Below are 23,398 nucleotides of genomic sequence, written 5' to 3'. Positions count from 1 at the left end.
TATATTTGACACAAAAAAAAAATCATCAAGTGACGGTGACCTTTGACCTCTGATAGCGTTTCGGTTCCTCCTTGAGTCCCAATGGACATTAGAGCTAAATTTAAAACAAAAAAAAATACAAGCACCAAGGTGTTTATACAATAAAATATGAGATTCAAAAGAATCAGACATAAAGTCCACGCATGTGAGTTGACTTTCACTTTGGACCACCTCATCCTTGTGTCCCAGTGGAACTTTGGCATTTCACAGGTGCATGAACAAGGACGTGTCGCTCTTTTACAACCTTTACAGTAAAACACCTTATCAATTCTGAGCCCTCCCTCCTCACAAAACACCCCAATATTTGTGTGTGCAGCTGATTGATTTGAACCCTGTGTTTTGAGCATTCATGAAAAAAAATATAAAATGCTGCAGGGAAAAATTGATGACTTCTGTTGGGGTTCAACCACAATGTTCATGCAGGGGGAACAAAACAATTTACCACCACTTTCATGTAGAGAGCTCGGCCCTGAGCGGTGCTGTTCATAGGCAAATGCGACATATTTCCTTCTCACACAAGTTAGCGCGTTCGCCAGTAGAAACAGGAAGTGTAAATAACGACATCACAAGTGATTGGATGAAATCGCTTGGCGTGCAGAATTCGCGGGGATTGCCTGAATTTGCATTAAATGTTGGGCTTGTTGTGAGCCACAAGTATACCATCATTTCCTGCAACTTTGAGATGATGGATGCAAACTCTAATGCTGGATATTTCATCAGGTCTTTTCTCACAATCACATATAGCATCAGAGAATGGGATTCACCAGTATTGCTACTGGTGAATGTGGTGCCTTGCGAGTTTTATTGCTGGACCTACTGGTTGAGATATAAAAATTGTTAGTTATAAAAGTTATAAAGTTTTAACCTGATCAAATTTGTAGATATTGGTAAGTGTGGAAAACCTCAGCCGATGTTGTGGGAGTCAGTAACAGTCGGTACAATGATGAAGGGGAAGCTGCACCCTTTCACGTCAATGCCAAACAGCCAGCAGGACACTGTAGGGAATCGAACCCCATCCCAGTAAACCAGGAGCACCATGACCAGTGTCTGTTTTTGCTTTTTGACACGACATGGAAGGGAAAGCAAAACCTGCAGTAGCAACAGCACATGAGTGGTAGTGTGTTCTATTATGAAGGAGGTGGAAGAAATCAACGAGGGTCATCTTAGAATTGGCCTTGTATGTTTGGGTTTTTTGAAAGCTGCATGTTTGATTGAAATGCTGTTGGACTGCAGGAAACGAAACCTCAACAATACAAAAAAATGAGGAAATAAAATGTATTCATCCAATCATCAACAATTTTTATTTATATATATATATATAAAAATTGTTAATAATTAGATGAATACATTTTATTTATATTATATTATATATATATACATATACATATATAAATAAAAATATAAATTGAATAAAAATATAAATTGTTAATAATTAGATGAATATATTTTATTTATATTATATTATATTTATATTATATAAATATATATACATATACACAAACATATACATACTAAAATTATTTTTTTACTTTTTCTTCCAAATTAGTCATACATAATATTTTACAGTTTTAATACAGTGACATCACATTACTTGACTATGCAGAAATAAGAGTGACATGGGCCAGAAATGTTTACATCATCAAGGCGCATGTACAACAAAAGAAGTGAGGAAAAAGAGAGGTACATACGTGCTGCGGCGGTGGAGCTGGCTCCTTTGGCGGCGTCTGTTGAATCAAACTGGAACGGCGTTGCTGAGAACATTCACCCAAGTGTTATACTTCAATACATCTTTAAGGCACCAAGAAAATATTTTCGTAAACTATTTTTTTTGGAATTCTTGTTAACTTGAGTCAAATGTTTCCAAACTTATTTTTTGTTGGCTGAGTTGCCATCTATAGGTGACTGATTCAACATGACTCCATTCCTGCATCGACAGAAACAGACGGCTGCTACCTGCATGAGATAATAGTGTTTGTGTGTGTGTGTGTGTGTGTTTGTGGCATGTGCTGCCTTGACGTAAGGAGAGCGCAGCGTCATCTGTGGTACAGCTTCAGTCTGAGGACACAAACACACAAAGACCGTGTATGACAAAAGCATTTATGAAGGCATTAAAAACTGAGAGCACGATAAGAAGGCATCAAGTCAACATTAATAACTGACTGTAAAATGAAGGTTCGACTCACCAACCACATATTTTTAACCCCCGTTAACCGCAAAATATGCCAAATATGATCCCAGTCTGTTTCTAAATAAGACTTTTTTTTCAAACAGACCAAAAGAAGAACCTTTGATCTCTTTGCTGAATTTCTTTCCAAATGCAACACGTTGACCACCACATTTACAGGTACTTACTCTCATTCTTGAACTACATGAAGTGTGAATACTTGAGTCAAGTATTAGATGCAGGAGTATTTCTGCTCCTGAGTCTCTTCACACTTCACATGAAAACATGGTTGGGAACATCGGTTCTTACCTATAACAATGATTTCGGTCACCCTGTCCATCCTCTTCCGTCTCTTTCGTCCCTACACAAAAACAAGCATGTAAGAAGTTCCATCTGATATCTGCTGAATTTTTACCAGCTTGGTAACGCCATGGAAATGTGTGTGTGGGTGCGATGGAAGGGAGCAGGTTGAACGTACGTAGTTGACACCGCAGGACCACTCAGGGTGCTGCTGGGTGTGGCGCTCTTTCTCCTCTTTGGCCTTTTTATAATACTTGGCCTGCTCCTCCTTTGTCAGTGCTTTCCACTGTTGGAACACGACAAAACACACACACACACACACACACACACACACACACACACACACAGTAACAGAATGAACACACACATGCCAACTACCAAAGAGTGCTAAAGCTTGTGGAAGAGTACAAGCACACTTACTCTCTGTCCCAGGACCTTGTTGACTGCAGCGTTGTTCCTGCTCTTGAGTTCTGCCTTCATCTTCTCTCTCTGTTCCACGAGGAACAACATGAAGGCATTTTGGGGTTTTTTAACATAGGGCAGGTCCAGCTGCTTCTTAGCCTTCCTCTTTCTATAGAAATACAGAATCAAGCTGTTCATTTGAGAATTAAATATTTGTTTTTCTTCAAACAAATGTCATCAAGGCAGAATACAAGACAACACTGCTAAACTGGTTCTTGTTTCCTGAGTATTACTGAAGTACTTTTTGTCAAATCTGAGTCTGAACTTACTTGGTTTTAGGAGCGCTGGCAGCTTTGGTCTGAGGACACAAACACACAAAGATGCTACATGAGCAAAACATAAAAGACGCTATCACAATAAACATGGAACATGAGAAGAAAGCGTAAAAAGAACATCAATAATTATGGTGTGTGTGTGTGTGTGTGTGTCTTACCAGATGTGAAGAATCTGCCTGGTTGCCTTCACCCAGGGAGTTGGTGGGCCACTGATAGGGCAGGAACTGTGGGAGAGGGGGAGGGGGAATTTAGCCCGGCTACACACACACAAACAATGCACCATGTTATAATTTCAATTCATCTTCCGTCACAGTCAACACACTTACCTGAACTTGGCCGCTGAGGGGATGTGGCAGCATAACATATGGATACATTGGTGGTCCATACATGAAGGGTGGAGCCATCACTGGACCGGGGAACTGGTAGTTTTGGTAAAGTAGGTTGTTGCCACAGTAACAACCAGAACCACCATTGGTTTGATTCCCATCGACTGGACCTTCTGCTGGCTGAGGGTTGGTGTCAACACCCACTGGAGCAGGTTCGGGAGGTCCAGGGGAGGATGCAGGTGGAGGATCCGGGACATACCCAATGATGTCCCTGAGAGTGGATTCGATGTCCTCCCACTCAAGTCCACCAAATAATCCTGCTGAGTCAGCACTGCTGTTGTCCATGTTGGTACGATCAAAGATGTTTGAGGGTTCCTGTCGAACGCATTCACAGGAAGATGGTTTGATCAATGGGAAACATCATAATAGAACTCTAAACTATAAGAAAATATTAACTATTTCACTTTTCTACATTTAAAGGACATCTCTGTGTTTGAGCTTTAAAAAAACCAAATTACTGAAGGAACTGCAACCATAAGATTCAAATCACAACAAGGCTTCTTCTGTAACAGCAATTAAAAACTATTCCAACCACAACGTGTGTGTGTGTGTGTGTGTGTATATATATATATATATATATATATTCACACATACACATATATATATATATATATATATATATATATATATATTAATGTACACGTATATACTAGGAGGGCAACGAAATAGTCAACAAACGAAACAATACTAAATAAGAGACAGGGCTCACGAAACAAAATAAAGATTAAAGAAAATCAAAAATCAGAAATGCAAAAATCAGATATTTTTTATTTTCTTCCTCAATATGCAGACATACAAGTTCTTGCTGTGTCAGTACAAAATTAAATGCTCCTTACTTTGAAAAACAAAGTGTTTGTATTTTTTCTCTTGTTTAGACTACAATGCAAATACAAACGTATTCAATTAAAAAAGTGCTTTGTTGTTGTAAACACTGACGACAACTACCTTCTTAAACGAAAAGGAAAACTAATATTCAATAACCCTCAGGGCTGCAGCCTCGTCTAGATCTGGAATGTCTGACCTCAGTGAGCTGGAATATTTAGCCTTCAACAGGTGCTTCTTATCCTTCCATCATGCTAGCAGCGCTCGCCGCAGTCTACGGTGTTGTGGACCCCCATTGTTTGCACACGGCTTTTGTTTAATCCACCATCGTCTCTCCGTTGCCTTGTCTTTGACATGGGAAGCCAAAACAAGTCCACACAACCGGTTTGTTTGACGAAGGAGCGTCCACTACTTGTTCGACCTCGTCTCCCTCCATTTTGTAAATAATGGTTTCGCTGTTTCTTCTTCTTCTTCTTCTTTTCATTTGTGTGTTCAGTAGGTGAGAGGGTCCAAATCATCAGGGGTGGGGGCGCGGCGCAGCTTCGCATTGCTGTTTTTTTAATGTTTTACACGGATTTTTATTTCGTTCGTCTTTGAATTTTATTTCTTCATTTTTATTTAATTTGTATATATACACACACACACACACACACACACACACACACACAGTGTCCACCCGTGTATGTAAGTCACAATTTAAATAATGTATGTAGGCTAATTTATGTACCATTCATATGTAAATGACGCCTATAATTGCTTGGAGTGTACAGTTAAACTACTCAGCACATGCTTTTAGGGCAAATTTCCATTCATTCACATCAGAAAAGATTGCAAATTAGTTGTCAAATTCACATTTTCGTACAATTGTCTTATTGTTTTCTGCTTTCTCCCATTCCTGCCGCTTTATATTTATAATTTATTACATCCCTTAACTGAGTTAGAACAAAAACATCATTAATTGATCAAATGTGATCCATTGTTATAAATTCAACTTCCCAACTTGTGGCTGACGACAATCGAATAGTAGTTCGTTGTAATTCACAAATACTTGAGTAAATACTTTTTACAGACTGAGACGCCTTTCTTCTAGCTAAATATTTATTTGAATTTACAGCATATCATTAAAGAAAAGTCCTACTGAGTGTTAATATTTGATTTCAGGACTTACCAACAGTGTTTGTCCTCCTAGCCGGGTGTCGGGATGTAGTTTCAGGAGGTTTCTCTCTGTTGGGACGCTCAGTGGGTAACCTGTGCTTCTCAGATGAACCGAGAGCCACGTGATTTAACGGTTGGAAGATGTTAGACATATATACATTTCGATCACCGACGTATCTTGACGTCATTTACTGTAATTAAAAAATGCGCGTAGCAACCGTGACGTCACACATTGGGTTACTTCCTCCCTTCTTGTTTCATTGATTGCTGGCTATCGTTAAACCTACAGACGCTTCACTGCCACCTACTGGACTGGAATGTGAACGAGTAAATTGGCGGGAAGAAAACAACAGAGAGTATTTGGCCTAAAAATCCACCGTCCATCGTCGTCTTCCGCTTATTCCTTACTAGTAAGGGTCGCGGGGGGGCTGGAGCCTATCCCAGCATCTACGGGCGAGAGGCAGGGTTCACCCTGGAGAGGTCGCCAGTCCATCGCAGGGCCAACATACAGAGACGAACAACCATTCACACTCACAATCACACCTACAGTCAATTTAGAGTATCAATCAGCCTCGTCCCCAAATTGACGTCTTTGGACTGTGGGAGGAAGCCGGAGTACCAGAGAGAACATGGAGACTCCACACAGAAAGATCCCACGCCCGAGCCGGGACTCAAACCCGGAACCTTCTTGCTGTGAGGCCACAGTGCTGACCACTGCACCACCGTGCAGCCCGGCCTAAAAATCAATTTAAATAAATCGCTGATATTAGCACTGAAGGAATGCAACATCTCAGAAATAAATGGTATTCCTGTGAAGGATACACTCACATATTTGGGTGTTCTCATTAATACAAATGTAAAACCCCTAACACCTCAAATTTTGACCCAATAGTTGAACCTAGGAATGTTTTGTAGCTCCTTTTTGGTTCTAGACCTGAAATTTATGTGACAGCTCCAGGATGCGATATTTTTTTGGGGAAACATTGATGTTACCAAAAAAAATGTTCAAACAAATTTATTAGAAATCTTTTGATAAATGAATCTGTTCCTTCTGCAAAAATATATTGGAATTTTCTTTACAGAGATGCAGATTAGAAGTGTGGCTGATCGGGGATACATTTTGTTGAAAGTATCTTTCAAAACTACACGTAGAATGTATCCAGCTAAAAAAACATTAGAGAGATTTAAAATTGAAACTAATACCCTTGTCATTTCTGTGGCTGGTGTGAAGAATCCATCAAACATTTATTTTATCACTGCTTGTATCGTCGAATATTCAGGGCCAGCACGGAGAATTTTATTAAAAGGAAAACAGGACAGTCTTAACATCTGCAAGAAAAGGACATTTTTCTTTATTTTGAAGACAACCAAGTCAAAAAGGACTTCACTTGATTCCTACAACTTGTTTTAATTTTGGGTAAATTTCATTTTCATAAGAGGAAATGGTCCGACCGCAAACCACACTTGACAGTTTTTTTTAAAGGAACTTCATCAGCACAGCAATCAATGGACTTAGAAACCCAAAAGCCTCAAAAAGAACTTTATTTTGGAAAAGGTTTTTTTATGTGTTTGATATTTTTCATCTCTCTTTCTTTCTGATTATTTGTCTTAAGTTACGATCTCTTCGTTTTACGTTCCTACGTTGTTGCACCCCTGGCTAAACAGCTTTGTTTGGTATGTTTGCGTTCATTCGTTAAAAGAAAAAAGAAAACAACAGGAAGTAAGACTCGTTAGACCGCGCATGCACAATGCCGACTGATTGCTTCTCTAATTATGGGGGCAAATTTGCTGTCAGGGGGCGTTCATTTTCGACATGGGAAAGGCGAGAGGACATTTCTTTTCACACAACCTTTCTTTTTTGTGGTCAGTCTTCTCATAATGAGCACGAGTGTTTGCTGTACAATGTGTGTTTCTGTTTTTGACATGCTTGTGGAAGGAAGGACAGACTTTGATCCACCTTATTCATCAAACTTTACTGCTGCCAAAAAGGTATGTCTTTTAAAGCCGATTTTTACTTTAAACATCTTGTAATAAGATAGAATGCAATATACATGTACAAGTATCATCAAAATGAACTGCCAACATTTTAAATTAAGTCTCTATTATCAACAGCCAAGAATTACCAAAAAAAAAATCCAGTCTGTAATGAAAGGCCTCCATTGGTTCAGCTCAAAACTAGCGATGCAGGCAGGTTTGGTGAACGGAACCTATTTTAAACCTAGAATGTTCCTTGTTCAAGAACCTACACCGCACCGGTTGGGTGGGAAAATGGCAAAAATACAGCTGAGTCTTCTACTTGTGTTCATCCACCTTCGTGCGGTAATCTATAAGAAAACCTGTCCTGGCCTAATGGAGATCATCAGACAAAAAAACCCAAAATGGAGATGGACAATGTTGAGTTTATAAATAATCCAGAAAAAGATAAGTCACTGGAACGGGCTTCTAAGCCAGTGAAACACAATTTAATTAATAACAACCTCTGAATCTGCTCCAGATAGGCTGAAACGTGAATGTCGGGGAGAAAAATAGACAGGCAGAGAGAGAGAGAGAGAGAGAAAGAAACAGAGAGAAAAGGGCCAGGCTGCTCGCGGCCACACCAGAGACCAAAGGCATGCACAGATGGAGACTCTCACACTTGCTGGCAGTTTGGAGAGTCAGACTGCATCTCCATGCAGCTGTTGGCACTTTTGACAGCTTCCACTGTGTGTTCATGACCAGAGTCCAAAAAAGCCCCCAAGTCCCAGAACTTCAGCATTCACTGTTGTCAAGAGGGCACACTTATACCACAAAAAAAGACAGAAGAAAATACCCCCCCCCCCAAAAAAAGAAAAAAGAAAGTCCTCCACACACTCATTAAATAAAGATTGTTGAACTCTGAGAAGCGCCGTTGCAGGTCCTCTCTGCACTCTAGAAAAAGAACATGGAGTGTTCTTCACCGGCTGACTTACTGACCCCATTGTCAAAACATGCATGCAAAATAGAAGACATACTTGTTTAACAAGTCCACGCGTTTTGCTTTGAAGTATGCCTCCATCTTTGAATTATGCATAATTTGAAATATTTGTGCGGAGTGAAATGTGAAGCTAATTCTGCTGGCCTTCTTGGGGAAGAAAAAAAAAGTTGCAAGCATTTTTGGCAAAAGTTGAATATCTTTTCTAAACACCAAAAACATGTAGTTCCTTGTATATAACCATGGGCTCTGCAGCCGTTCAGGCCCTGCTTGACACAAATGGCCGCTAGCTTCTTCTGCTGCATGCCAGTGGTCCTTTTCTGGCCCGGGTGACCTATTTTTTTGTCAAATGACCCAATACAACAGCCAGAGTTGTCACTGTGTTATAAGGCAGATGCAATTCAAGAAGTTTCTCATTTTTTTTATTACTATTATGAATGCATCCGAAACTGTTGTTAGTGTGAGCCCAAGCTGTTTCTTTTCCTGCTTGATCTGGAGGATGTCATGCCTTCTGCTCCATTTGTATCCGACTCCCTTTAGTTCCAGAGAGACTTCAGCGATGTAAAGCTCTCTGAATAAGAGCCAAACCTGCTTTATCTGACTCACCTCCCGGCTGCTATTTTGCCACATCCTCGTTATTTACCTGGTGGGAAATGTCACAAAGAAGGCTTTGGTAGACACCTTTACACCCCCCCCCCCCCCCCGCTTTCTCTAACCCTGCCTGTCTTCCCTCCTTCCTTCTTTTATCCACCTCCCCTTCCTTTCTTCCTTTCTGTTGCTGGATCTGGTTCTGAGTCCGGCTGCAGTGTTTTGAGACAGTTTGCTGGGATCTTGTGTGAGACATGAAAAGAAAGCGCAAAGCATTAATCTAACCGAGCTAAAATGAATGCATGCATCACTGCTTCCAAGTGTTTCCTCAGCTGGAAGGAGGCATGGTTGCTTAGGTGGTATTTTTCAGTGAACAATTGGAAGTTATGATGTGCCTTGGATTTATTTCAATGATTTGAAAACACTGAAGCTCCCATTTTTCACAAAGATGCTATTGACCAGTAGAGTAGAGGGCTTTTTAAGCTTCGGAGTTATCAGTCATTGAGGATGTTGGACAATGGAGTTGATATGTTGGCTACTGTGTTGTTACTGGGTAATTAACCTCTTGACACTCTGATTCCTGCCAGCTTTCAAAAATGTTAATTCAATACTTCACCCAGAAAAAAGTGTAACTTGACTTTCAAGCGCTCCAAAATACGTAAATTTATCATGCAAAGATTTCATTTGAAGTTAACGGAAACTAATTTTCTTCAGCTTATCCAGTTAATGGTCGGGGGGGGGGGGGGCTGGAGTCTATCCCAGCAGCCTTCAGGTGAGAGGCAGGTTCACCCTGGGCAGGTCACCAGTCCATCACAGAGCCAACACATAGAGACAGACAACCATCCACACTCACAGTCACACCTACAGTCAATTTAGAGTATCAATCAGCCTCGTCCCCTCTTGATGTCTTTGGACTGTGGGAGGAAGCTGGAGTACCAGAGAGAACCCACACAGGAACAGGGAGAACATGCAGACTCCACACAGAAAGATCCTGTGCTGGAGCCGGGACTGGAACCTTGAACCTTCTTGCTGTGAGGCCACAGTGCTGACCACTGCACCTCCATGCCACCCTGCCCAAAATCCTCAGTTTACAAACTCTAGCATAACTTCCCATACAATCCACATTGTCGTTCTCTAGCCATAAACTCAACAATCCACAATTTGAGCTAAAAACAAACTCCCCTGGTTTTGCACATGGTCGGACCAAACCACAAGTCAAATATTCCTCTTGAGCTTAAACAAACGTGTCTGCAGTCTTTAGAATCAGCTGATGGGGTGCAGACTTTTAAATGCCAGCTTAAAAAAAAAAAGACAATAATTTCAAGCTTCATAAAAGGCAAAAAATAAATGCTTCTCTTTGTAAACACTCTGTAAACAAAACCAGTAATCTGGCAACAGAGCCTCAGGAGGGGTTGCCATTATTACAATTAGAGACCGTTAAAAACACAGTTTGAGGAGCTTCATGTGATAATGGCTGCATATATTTTTATTAACTGACTCCACAAGCACATTTTTAAACGAGCATGTTTTCTGTGTGCGCCGTTCTTCTTTTTTATTGGACCCATTTGCATGCTGTAAGGGAATGTTCACAGGTTGGCTATATGTATAATGGAATCTTTTCATAATTAGGAAAACCGAGTTAACTCCACTAATATGGGTAATGATATTAGATGTTAAATTTCACAGTTTGTGACTCACCCATTCTCATCATTAGAAGAGTCTTGGTTTTAAGTTTTAATTACAGAAACTACAAAAAGTCCAAATCAGGTCATGCAGGAGGATGTTTTTTGGTGCAAAATTTGCATGAATGAATAATGTGTCCTCTGAGTCATTTATGTGAGGAGAAACACATTTAAACACACTTCACGGCGTATTAAGAAGGTTTATGGCCACTCTTCTTTCATCCATTCTTTCTTTCATAACTTCTAAATGCACCAAAGAAATGTTTTACTACACCTTCACCCATCCATTTAATCCATTTAATCCATCCATCAGGATTAATCCATCGTTTCTGGTGTGGTGGGCTGGATCGGTCTCAATAAGGTACCAGAGTTTTTTGATATTATTCTTGTTGTTTTGAATCAGTGAGAAGTACACATACAAACTAAGCCATACAGATTGCGGCAAAAAATATGAAGCTGAATCTTTGATCCAGGTCTCTTTGTAGCCTCTTCTGTACGATTCAAAGATGGAGACTCACTAGTTTTTGCAAGTCTGATGAAGAGCACCTTTGTTCAAAACATCCCTGTGTAATAAAACCCTTCAATGGGAGCTCTCTTTTATGGTCATTTCTAACCATTACTAGGAGCTAATTAAGTGATGTAATCCAGGGAATGGGAACCACAAAGGCTTCCGGTGTAATTGTCACCTGTCATTTCCTCACTGGCCCAGATCTTCCTTTCCTGTTTTGTACTGTAGCCAATGTTTAAATCCACCCATTCTCTTCACCGCTGCTGCCATTAGTGCACCCTGGACAGGTTATCACAGCCCTGACCTAATTTGCATAGTTTGGTCGAACAGAAAAGTCAAAGTTTTCTGTATTCCTTTTGGTTTTAACTCGTTTGAGGATAAACGGTAAAGATCAGAGAAAATCAAAGAAGATCAAAGAAGTCTTTTAATTAGTGCTCTGTAAATTGTTCCACTTCAATAATATTACTTTATTATGGACATATGACAATAGCCTTCTGAAACTCAGCGTCTTAGAGCCTTAGTACAAAAAATACAAAAAATACAAAATCTGTTTCCAACATTCCGAACACTCCCTGATTGCAGCTCCCTGAGAACATTTTCACACTCACGGGGGACCAAGACAAACACAAGGAAGAAGGATTTAGAGGGAAAGAATGAATGTAATGAGAGTGGGGAGTTAATGGACAGAAAGTGGATTTTAAATGGATGGGTGAAGGTGTAGTAAAACATTTCTTTGGTGCATTTAGAAGTTATGAAAGAAAGTATGGATGAAAGAAGAGTGGCCATAAACCTTCTTAATACGCCGTGAAGTGTGTTTGAATGTGTTTCTCCTCACATAAATGACTCAGAGGACACATTATTCATTCATGCAAATTTTGCACCAAAAAACATCCTCCTGCATGACCTGATTTGGACTTTTTATAGTTTCTGTAATTAAAACTTAAAACCAAGACTCTTCTAATGATGAGAATGGGGGAGTCACAAACTGTGAAATTTAACATCTTGTATCATTACCCATATTAGTGGACTTAACTCGGTTTTCCTAATTATGAAAAGATTCCATTATACATATAGCCAACCTGTGAACATTCCCTTACAGCATGCAAATGGCTCCAATAAAAAAGAAGAACGGCGCACACAGAAAACATGCTCGTTTAAAAATGTGCTTGTGGAGTCAGTTAATAAAAATATATGCAGCCATTATCACATGAAGCTCCTCAAACTGTGTTTTTAACGGTCTCTAATTGTAATAATGGCAACCCCTCCTGAGGCTCTGTTGCCAGATTACTGGTTTTGTTTACAGTGTTTACAAAGAGAATCATTTATTTTTTGCCTTTTATGAAGCTTGAAATTATTGTCTTTTTTTTTTTTAAGCTGGCATTTAAAAGTCTGCACCCCATCAGCTGATTCTAAAGACTGCAGACACGTTTGTTTAAGCTCAAGAGGAATGTTTGACTTGTGGTTTGGTCCGACCATGTGCAAAACCAGGGGAGTTTGTTTTTAGCTCAAATTGTGGATTGTTGAGTTTATGGCTAGAGAACGACAATGTGGATTTTATGGGAAGTTATGCTAGAGTTTGTAAACTGAGGATTTTGGGCAGGGTGGCATGGAGGTGCAGTGGTCAGCACTGTGGCCTCACAGCAAGAAGGTTCAAGGTTCCAGTCCCGGCTCCATCACAGGATCTTTCTGTGTGGAGTCTGCATGTTCTCCCTGTTCCTGTGTGGGTTCTCTCTGGTACTCCAGCTTCCTCCCACAGTCCAAAGACATCAAGAGGGGACGAGGCTGATTGATACTCTAAATTGACCGTAGGTGTGACTGTGAGTGTGGATGGTTGTCTGTCTCTATGTGTTGGCTCTGTGATGGACTGGTGACCTGCCCAGGGTGAACCTGCCTCTCACCTGAAGGCTGCTGGGATAGACTCCAGCCCCCCCCCCCCCCGACCATTAACTGGATAAGCTGAAGAAAATTAGTTTCCGTTAACTTCAAATGAAATCTTTGCATAATAAATTTACGTATTTTGGAGCACTTGAAAGTCAAGTTACTCTTTTTTCTGGGTGAAGTATTGATTTACCATTTTTGAGAGCTGGCAGGAATCAGAGTGTCAAGAGGTTAATTACCCAGTAACAACACAGTAGCCAACATATCAACTCCATTGTCCAACATCCTTAATGACTGATAACTCCGAAGCTTAAAAAGCCCTCTACTCTACTGGTCAATAGCATCTTTGTGAAAAATGGGAGCTTCAGTGTTTTCAAATCATTGAAATAAATCCAAGGCACATCATAACTTCCAATTGTTCACTGAAAAATACCACCTAAGCAACCATGCCTCCTTCCAGCTGAGGAAACACTTGGAAGCAGTGATGCATGCATTCATTTTAGCTCGGTTAGATTAATGCTTTGCGCTTTCTTTTCATGTCTCACACAAGATCCCAGCAAACTGTCTCAAAACACTGCAGCCGGACTCAGAACCAGATCCAGCAACAGAAAGGAAGAAAGGAAGGGGAGGTGGATAAAAGAAGGAAGGAAGGAAGACAGGCAGGGTTAGAGAAAGCGGGGGGGGGGGGGTGTAAAGGTGTCTACCAAAGCCTTCTTTGTGACATTTCCCACCAGGTAAATCACGAGGATGTGGCAAAATAGCAGCCGGGAGGTGAGTCAGATAAAGCAGGTTTGGCTCTTATTCAGAGAGCTTTACATCGCTGAAGTCTCTCTGGAACTAAAGGGAGTCAGATTCAAATGGAGCAGAAGGCATGACATCCTCCAGATCAAGCAGGAAAAGAAACAGCTTGGGCTCACACTAACAACAGTTTCGGATGCATTCATAAGAGTAATAAAAAAAATGAGAAACTTCTTGAATTGCAATTGTCTTATAACACAGTGACAACTCTGGCTGTTGTATTGGGTCATTTGACAAAAAAATAGGTCACCCGGGCCAGAAAAGGACCGCTGGCATGCAGCAGAAGAAGCTAGCGGCCATTTGTGTCAGGCAGGGCCTGGACGGCTGCAGAGCCCATGGTTATATACAAGGAACTACATGTTTTTGGTGTTTAGAAAAGATATTCAACTTTTGCCAAAAATGCTTGCAACTTTTTTTTTCTTCCCCAAGAAGGCCAGCAGAATTAGCTTCACATTTCACTCCGCACAAATATTTCAAATTATGCATAATTGAAAGATGGAGGCATACTTCAAAGTAAAACGCGTGGACTTGTTAAACAAGTATGTCTTCTATTTTGCATGCATGTGTTGACAATGGGGTCAGTAAGTCAGCCGGTGAAGAACACTCCATGTTCTTTTTCTAGAGTGCAGAGAGGACCTGCAACGGCGCTTCTCAGAGTTCAACAATCTTTATTTAATGAGTGTGTGGAGGACTTTTTTTTCTTCTTTTTTGGGGGGGGGGGTATTTTCTTCTGTCTTTTTTTGTGGTATAAGTGTGCCCTCTTGACAACAGTGAATGCTGAAGTTCTGGGACTTGGGGGCTTTTTTGGACTCTGGTCATGAACACACAGTGGAAGCTGTCAAAAGTGCCAACAGCTGCATGGAGATGCAGTCTGACTCTCCAAACTGCCAGCAAGTGTGAGAGTCTCCATCTGTGCATGCCTTTGGTCTCTGGTGTGGCCGCGAGCAGCCTGGCCCTTTTCTCTCTGTTTCTTTCTCTCTCTCTCTCTCTCTCTGCCTGTCTATTTTTCTCCCCGACATTCACGTTTCAGCCTATCTGGAGCAGATTCAGAGGTTGTTATTAATTAAATTGTGTTTCACTGGCTTAGAAGCCCGTTCCAGTGACTTATTTTTTTCTGGATTATTTATAAACTCAACATTGTCCATCTCCATCTTGGGTTTTTTTTGTCTGATGATCTCCATTAGTCCAGGACAGGTTTTCTTATAGATTACCGCGTGAAGGTGGATGAACACAAGTAAAAGACTCAGCTGTATTTTTGCCATTTTCCCACCCAACTGGTGCGGTGTAGGTTCTTGAACAAGGAACATTCTAGGTTTAAAATAGGTTCCGTTCACCAAACCTGCCTGCAACGCTAGTTTTGAGCTGAACCAATGGAGGCCTTTCATTACAGACTGGATTTTTTTTTTTGTGGTAATTCTTGGCTGTTGATAATAGAGACTTAATTTAAAATGTTGGCAGTTCATTTTGATGATACTTGTACATGTATATTGCATTCTATCTTATTACAAGATGTTTAAAGTAAAAATCGGCTTTAAAAGTCATACCTTTTTGGCAGCAGTAAAGTTTGATGAATAAGGTGGATCAAAGTCTGTCCTTCCTTCCACAAGCATGTCAAAAATAGAAACACACATTGTACAGCAAACACTCATGCTCATTATGAGAAGACTGACCACAAAAAAAAAGGTTGTGTGAAAAGAAATGTCCTCTCGCCTTTCCCATGTCGAAAATGAACGCCCCCTGACAGCAAATTTGCCCCCATAATTAGAGAAGCAATCAATCGGCATTGTGCATGCGCGGTCTAACGAGTCTTACTTCCTGTTGTTTTCTTTTTTCTTTTAACGAATGAACGCAAACATACCAAACAAAGCTGTTTAGCCAGGGGTGCAACAACGTAGGAACGTAAAACGAAGAGATCGTAACTTAAGACAAATAATCAGAAAAAAAAGAGAGATGAAAAATATCAAACACATAAAAAAAACCTTTTCCAAAATAAAGTTCTTTTTGAGGCTTTTGGGTTTCTAAGTCCATTGATTGCTGTGCTGATAAAGTTCCTTTAAAAAAAACTGTCAAGTGTGGTTTGCGGTCGGACCATTTCCTCTTATGAAAATGAAATTTACCCAAAATTAAAACAAGTTGTAGGAATCAAGTGAAGTCCTTTTTGACTTGGTTGTCTTCAAAATAAAGAAAAATGTCCTTTTCTTGCAGATGTTAAGACTGTCCTGTTTTCCTTTTAATAAAATTCTCCGTGCTGGCCCTGAATATTCGACGATACAAGCAGTGATAAAATAAATGTTTGATGGATTCTTCACACCAGCCACAGAAATGACAAGGGTATTAGTTTCAATTTTAAATCTCTCTAATGTTTTTTTAGCTGGACACATTCTACGTGTAGTTTTGAAAGATACTTTCAACAAAATGTATCCCCGATCAGCCACACTTCTAATCTGCATCTCTGTAAAGAAAATTCCAATAAATTTTTGCAGAAGGAACAGATTCATTTATATAATAAATTTGTTTGAACAATTTTTTTGGTAACATCAATGTTTCCCCAAAAAATATCGCATCCTGGAGCTGTCACATAAATTTCAGGTCTAGAACCAAAAAGGAGCTGCAAAACATTCCTAGATTCAACTATTGGGTCAAAATTTGAGGTGTTACGGGGTTTTACGTTTGTATTAATGATAACACCCAAATATGTGAGTGTATCCTTCACAGGAATACCATTTATTTCTTAGATGTTGCATGCCTTCAGTGCTAATATCAGCGATTTATTTAAATTGATTTTTAGGCCGGGCTGCACGGTGGTGCAGTGGTCAGCACTGTGGCCTCACAGCAAGAAGGTTCCGGGTTGGAGTCCCAGCTCCAGCACAGGATCTTTCTGTGTGGAGTCTCCATGTTCTCCCTGTTCCTGTGTGGGTTGTCTCTGGTACTCCAGCTTCCTCCCACAGTCCAAAGACATCAATTTGGGGACGAGGCTGATTGATACTCTAAATTGACCGTAGGTGTGAATGTGAATGGTTTTTCGTCTCTGTATGTTGGCCCTGCGATGGACTGGCGACCTCTCCAGGGTGAACCCTGCCTCTCGCCCGTAGATGCTGGGATAGGCTCCAGCCCCCCCCCCCCCGCGACCCTTACTAGTGAGGAATAAGCGGAAGACGACGATGAACGGTGGATTTTTAGGCCAAATACTCTCTGTTGTTTTCTTCCCGCCAATTTACTCGTTCACATTCCAGTCCAGTAGGTGGCAGTGAAGCGTCTGTAGGTTTAACGATAGCCAGCAATCAATGAAACAAGAAGGGAGGAAGTAACCCAATGTGTGACGTCACGGTTGCTACGCGCATTTTTTAATTACAGTAAATGACGTCAAGATACGTCGGTGATCGAAATGTATATATGTCTAAAATCTTCCAACCGTTAAATCACGTGGCTCTCGGTTCATCTGAGAAGCACAGGTTACCCACTGAGCGTCCCAACAGAGAGAAACCTCCTGAAACTACATCCCGACACCCGGCTAGGAGGACAAACACTGTTGGTAAGTCCTGAAATCAAATATTAACACTCAGTAGGACTTTTCTTTAATGATATGCTGTAAATTCAAATAAATATTTAGCTAGAAGAAAGGCGTCTCAGTCTGTAAAAAGTATTTACTCAAGTATTTGTGAATTACAACGAACTACTATTCGATTGTCGTCAGCCACAAGTTGGGAAGTTGAATTTATAACAATGGATCACATTTGATCAATTAATGATGTTTTTGTTCTAACTCAGTTAAGGGATGTAATAAATTATAAATATAAAGCGGCAGGAATGGGAGAAAGCAGAAAACAATAAGACAATTGTACGAAAATGTGAATTTGACAACTAATTTGCAATCTTTTCTGATGTGAATGAATGGAAATTTGCCCTAAAAGCATGTGCTGAGTAGTTTAACTGTACACTCCAAGCAATTATAGGCGTCATTTCCATATGAATGGTACATAAATTAGCCTACATACATGATTTAAATTGTGACTTACATACACGGGTGGACACTGTGTGTGTGTGTATATATATATATAAATATAAATATATATATATATATATATATATATATATATATATATATATATATAAATATATAAAAATGAAGAAATAAAATTCAAAGACGAACGAAATAAAAATCCGTGTAAAACATTAAAAAAACAACAATGCGAAGCTGCGCCGCGCCACCACCCCTGATGATTTGGACCCTCTCACCTACTGAACACACAAATGACAAGAAGAAGAAGAAACAGCGAAACCATTATTTACAAAATGGAGGGAGACGAGGTCGAACAAGTAGCGGACGCTCTTTCGTCAAACAAACCGGTTGTGTGGACTTGTTTTGGCTTCCCATGTTAAAGACAAGGCAACGGAGAGACGATGGTGGATTAAACAAAAGCCGTGTGCAAACAATGGGGGTCCACAACACCGTAGACTGCGGCGAGCGCTGCTAGCATGATAGAAGGATAAGAAGCACCTGTTGAAGGCTAAATATTCCAGCTCACTGAGGTCAGACATTCCAGATCTAGACGAGGCTGCAGCCCTGAGGGTTATTGAATATTAGTTTTCCTTTTCGTTTAAGAAGGTAGTTGTCGTCAGTGTTTACAACAACAAAGGAAGCATTAAATTTTGTACTGACACAGCAAGAACTTGTATGTCTGCATATTGAGGAAGAAAATAAAGAATATCTGATTTTTGCATTTCTGATTTTTGATTTTCTTTAATCTTTATTTTGTTTCGTGAGCCCTGTCTCTTATTTAGAATTGTTTTGTTTGTTGACTATTTCGTTGCCCTCCTAGTATATACGTGTACATTAATATATATATATATATATATATATGTGTATATATATATGTGTGTATATATATATATATATATACACACACACACACACGTTGTGGTTGGAATAGTTTTTAATTGCTGTTACAGAAGAAGCCTTGTTGTGATTTGAATCTTATGGTTGCAGTTCCTTCAGTAATTTGGTTTTTTTAAAGCTCAAACACAAAGATGTCCTTTAAATGTAGAAAAGTGAAATAGTTAATATTTTCTTATAGTTTAGAGTTATATTATGATGTTTCCCATTAATCAAACCATCTTCCTGTGAATGCGTTTGACAGGAACCCTCAAACATCTTTGATCGTACCAACATGGACAACAGCAGTGCTGACTCAGCAGGATTATTTGGTGGACTTGAGTGGGAGGACATCGAATCCACTCTCAGGTACATCATTGGGTATGCCCCGGATCCTCCACCTGCATCCCCCCCTGGACCTCCCGAACCTGCTCCAGTGGGTGTTGACACCAACCCTCAGCCAGCAGAAGGTCCAGTCGATGGGAATCAAACCAATGGTGGTTCTGGTTGTTACTATGGCAACAACCTACTTTACCAAAACTACCAGTTCCCCGGTCCAGTGATGGCTCCACCCTTCATGTATGGACCACCAATGTATCCATATGTTATGCTGCCACATCCCCTCAGCGGCCAAGTTCAGGTAAGTGTGTTGACTGTGACGGAAGATGAATTGAAATTATAACATGGTGCATTGTTTGTGTGTGTGTAGCCGGGCTAAATTCCCCCTCCCCCTCTCCCACAGTTCCTGCCCTATCAGTGGCCCACCAACTCCCTGGGTGAAGGCAACCAGGCAGATTCTTCACATCTGGTAAGACACACACACAGACACAGACACACTCACACACACACACACACACACACCATAATTATTGATGTTCTTTTTACGCTTTTTCTCATGTTCCATGTTTATTGTGATAGCGTCTTTTATGTTTTGCTCATGTAGCATCTTTGTGTGTTTGTGTCCTCAGACCAAAGCTGCCAGCGCTCCTAAAACCAAGTAAGTTCAGACTCAGATTTGACAAAAAGTACTTCAGTAATACTCAGGAAACAAGAACCAGTTTAGCAGTGTTGTCTTGTATTCTGCCTTGATGACATTTGTTTGAAGAAAAACAAATATTTAATTCTCAAATGAACAGCTTGATTCTGTATTTCTATAGAAAGAGGAAGGCTAAGAAGCAGCTGGACCTGCCCTATGTTAAAAAACCCAAAAATGCCTTCATGTTGTTCCTCATGGAACAGAGAGAGAAGATGAAGGCAGAACTCAAGAGCAGGAACAACGCTGCAGTCAACAAGGTCCTGGGACAGAGAGTAAGTGTGCTTGTACTCTTCCACAAGCTTTAGCACTCTTTGGTAGTTGGCATGTGTGTGTTCATTCTGTTACTGTGTGTGTGTGTGTGTGTGTTTTGTCGTGTTCCAACAGTGGAAAGCACTGACAAAGGAGGAGCAGGCCAAGTATTATAAAAAGGCCAAAGAGGAGAAAGAGCGCCACACCCAGCAGCACCCTGAGTGGTCCTGCGGTGTCAACTACGTACGTTCAACCTGCTCCCTTCCATCGCACCCACACACACATTTCCATGGCGTTACCAAGCTGGTAAAAATTCAGCAGATATCAGATGGAACTTCTTACATGCTTGTTTTTGTGTAGGGACGAAAGAGACGGAAGAGGATGGACAGGGTCACCGAAATCATTGTTATAGGTAAGAACCGATGTTCCCAAACATGTTTTCATGTGAAGTGTGAAGAGACTCAGGAGCAGAAATACTCCTGCATCTAATACTTGACTCAAGTATTCACACTTCATGTAGTTCAAGAATGAGAGTAAGTACCTGTAAATGTGGTGGTCAATGTGTTGCATTTGGAAAGAAATTCAGCAAAGAGATCAAAGGTTCTTCTTTTGTACTGTTTGAAAAAAAAGTCTTATTTAGAAACAGACTGGGATCATATTTGGCATATTTTCGGTTAACGGGGGTTAAAAATATGTGGTTGGTGAGTCGAACCTTCATTTTACAGTCAGTTATTAATGTTGACTTGATGCCTTCTTATCGTGCTCTCAATTTTTAATGCCTTCATAAATGCTTTTGTCATACACGGTCTTTGTGTGTTTGTGTCCTCAGACTGAAGCTGTACCACAGATGACGCTGCGCTCTCCTTACGTCAAGGCAGCACATGCCACAAACACACACACACAAACACTATTATCTCATGCAGGTAGCAGCCGTCTGTTTCTGTCGATGCAGGAATGGAGTCATGTTGAATCAGTCACCTATAGATGGCAACTCAGCCAACAAAAAATAAGTTTGGAAACATTTGACTCAAGTTAACAAGAATTCAAAAAAAAAATAGTTTACGAAAATATTTTCTTGGTGCCTTAAAGATGTATTGAAGTATAACACTTGGGTGAATGTTCTCAGCAACGCCGTTCCAGTTTGATTCAACAGACGCCGCCAAAGGAGCCAGCTCCACCGCCGCAGCACGTATGTACCTCTCTTTTTCCTCACTTCTTTTGTTGTACATGCGCCTTGATGATGTAAACATTTCTGGCCCATGTCACTCTTATTTCTGCATAGTCAAGTAATGTGATGTCACTGTATTAAAACTGTAAAATATTATGTATGACTAATTTGGAAGAAAAAGTAAAAAAATAATTTTAGTATGTATATGTATATATATTTATATAATATAAATATAATATAATATAAATAAAATATATTCATCTAATTATTAACAATTTATATTTTTATTCAATTTATATTTTTATTTATATATGTATATGTATATATATATAATATAATATAAATAAAATGTATTCATCTAATTATTAACAATTTTTATATATATATATATAAATAAAAATTGTTGATGATTGGATGAATACATTTTATTTCCTCATTTTTTTGTATTGTTGAGGTTTCGTTTCCTGCAGTCCAACAGCATTTCAATCAAACATGCAGCTTTCAAAAAACCCAAACATACAAGGCCAATTCTAAGATGACCCTCGTTGATTTCTTCCACCTCCTTCATAATAGAACACACTACCACTCATGTGCTGTTGCTACTGCAGGTTTTGCTTTCCCTTCCATGTCGTGTCAAAAAGCAAAAACAGACACTGGTCATGGTGCTCCTGGTTTACTGGGATGGGGTTCGATTCCCTACAGTGTCCTGCTGGCTGTTTGGCATTGACGTGAAAGGGTGCAGCTTCCCCTTCATCATTGTACCGACTGTTACTGACTCCCACAACATCGGCTGAGGTTTTCCACACTTACCAATATCTACAAATTTGATCAGGTTAAAACTTTATAACTTTTATAACTAACAATTTTTATATCTCAACCAGTAGGTCCAGCAATAAAACTCGCAAGGCACCACATTCACCAGTAGCAATACTGGTGAATCCCATTCTCTGATGCTACATGTGATTGTGAGAAAAGACCTGATGAAATATCCAGCACTAGAGTTTGCATCCATCATCTCAAAGTTGCAGGAAATGATGGTATACTTGTGGCTCACAACAAGCCCAACATTTAATGCAAATTCAGGCAATCCCCGCGAATTCTGCACGCCAAGCGATTTCATCCAATCACTTGTGATGTCGTTATTTACACTTCCTGTTTCTACTGGCGAACGCGCTAACTTGTGTAAGAAGGAAATATGTCGCATTTGCCTATGAACAGCACCGCTCAGGGCCGAGCTCTCTACATGAAAGTGGTGGTAAATTGTTTTGTTCCCCCTGCATGAACATTGTGGTTGAACCCCAACAGAAGTCATAAATTTTTCCCTGCAGCATTTTATATTTTTTTTTCATGAATGCTCAAAACACAGAGTTCAAATCAATCAGCTGCATACACAAATATTAGGGTGTTTTGTGAGGAGGGAGGGCTCAGAATTGATAAGGTGTTTTACTGTAAAGGTTGTAAAAGAGCGACACGTCCTTGTTCATGCATCTGTGGAATGCCAAAGTTCCACTGGGACACAAGGATGAGGTGGTCCAAAGTGAAAGTCAACTCACATGTGTGGACTTTATGTCTGATTCTTTTGAATGTCATATTTTATTGTATAAACACCTTGGTGCTTGTATTTTTTTTTTGTTTTAAATTTAGCTCTAATGTCCATTGGGACTCAAGGAGGAACCGAAACGCTATCAGAGGTCAAAGGTCACCGTCACTTGATGATTTTTTTTTTGTGTCAAATATGGAACAAACATCCACTGGGACTCAAAGATGAACTTAAAAAAATAAATACGGTGGTCAAAGGTCAAAAACACTCATGACAGGGACACATCCTGAAGGCATACCTCTACACCTGCGATGTAGTATTACAGTATTACTGACTTGCAGGATTTGTATTTTCTTATATATACAGTATAGCCGACAAAATCTTCTAATACAAACATAACTCTCAGCACTTTGAGCAGAAATCAGCAGAGTTAGATTCGCTATTGTCGAATGTAACAAATAAGAGCAAGTGTGTTTTCGACATTGCTAAAAAATAGGTTCTTGTGCCTTCTCTGGTTCGTTGTTG

At 40.0% G+C, this 23,398-nt stretch overlaps 3 protein-coding genes across 3 annotated transcripts in view; 1 reads left to right on the top strand and 2 right to left on the bottom strand.

The window, feature by feature from the left end:
• Positions 1 to 23,398, bottom strand: part of LOC147241938 (uncharacterized) — a 179,576-nt gene that overhangs the window by 132,763 nt on the left and 23,415 nt on the right. The window lies entirely within an intron of this gene.
• Positions 1,584 to 5,840, bottom strand: LOC147241941 (transcription factor 7-like). Its single transcript, XM_086191572.1, has 8 exons — positions 5,617 to 5,840; positions 3,567 to 3,941; positions 3,399 to 3,464; positions 3,235 to 3,263; positions 2,924 to 3,074; positions 2,682 to 2,789; positions 2,513 to 2,564; positions 1,584 to 2,094 (listed from the first exon to the last, which is right to left on the bottom strand). Exons 2-8 carry the CDS (start codon positions 3,909 to 3,911, stop codon positions 2,090 to 2,092), a joined length of 756 nt encoding a protein of 251 aa, XP_086047698.1. The 5' UTR covers positions 3,912 to 3,941; positions 5,617 to 5,840; the 3' UTR covers positions 1,584 to 2,089.
• Positions 17,443 to 21,419, top strand: LOC147241940 (transcription factor 7-like). The gene is made up of 8 exons (XM_086191573.1): positions 17,443 to 17,539; positions 19,146 to 19,520; positions 19,623 to 19,688; positions 19,849 to 19,877; positions 20,038 to 20,188; positions 20,301 to 20,408; positions 20,526 to 20,577; positions 20,995 to 21,419. Exons 2-8 carry the CDS (start codon positions 19,176 to 19,178, stop codon positions 20,997 to 20,999), a joined length of 756 nt encoding a protein of 251 aa, XP_086047699.1. The 5' UTR covers positions 17,443 to 17,539; positions 19,146 to 19,175; the 3' UTR covers positions 21,000 to 21,419.

Source organism: Aulostomus chinensis, chromosome 21 (assembly GCF_037954235.1).
Source record: "Aulostomus chinensis isolate RoL2024-O1b breed Wild chromosome 21, RoL_Achi_v1.0, whole genome shotgun sequence".
NCBI lineage: Eukaryota > Metazoa > Chordata > Actinopteri > Syngnathiformes > Aulostomidae > Aulostomus > Aulostomus chinensis.
This window is presented reverse-complemented; position numbering and strand designations above follow the sequence as displayed.

Excerpts from the sequence above, each read along its gene's own strand:
- LOC147241941 (XM_086191572.1), bottom strand. The coding sequence starts at position 3,911 with ATGGACAACAGCAGTGCTGACTCAGCAGGATTATTTGGTGGACTTGAG. Across the intron at positions 3,465-3,566 it reads CCCTCAGCGGCCAAGTTCAG|TTCCTGCCCTATCAGTGGCC; the intron begins GTAAGTGTGTTG and ends CCTCTCCCACAG. Across the intron at positions 2,565-2,681 it reads GGTCCTGCGGTGTCAACTAC|GGACGAAAGAGACGGAAGAG; the intron begins GTACGTTCAACC and ends GTTTTTGTGTAG.
- LOC147241940 (XM_086191573.1), top strand. The coding sequence starts at position 19,176 with ATGGACAACAGCAGTGCTGACTCAGCAGGATTATTTGGTGGACTTGAG. Across the intron at positions 19,521-19,622 it reads CCCTCAGCGGCCAAGTTCAG|TTCCTGCCCTATCAGTGGCC; the intron begins GTAAGTGTGTTG and ends CCTCTCCCACAG. Across the intron at positions 19,878-20,037 it reads GCCAGCGCTCCTAAAACCAA|AAAGAGGAAGGCTAAGAAGC; the intron begins GTAAGTTCAGAC and ends GTATTTCTATAG.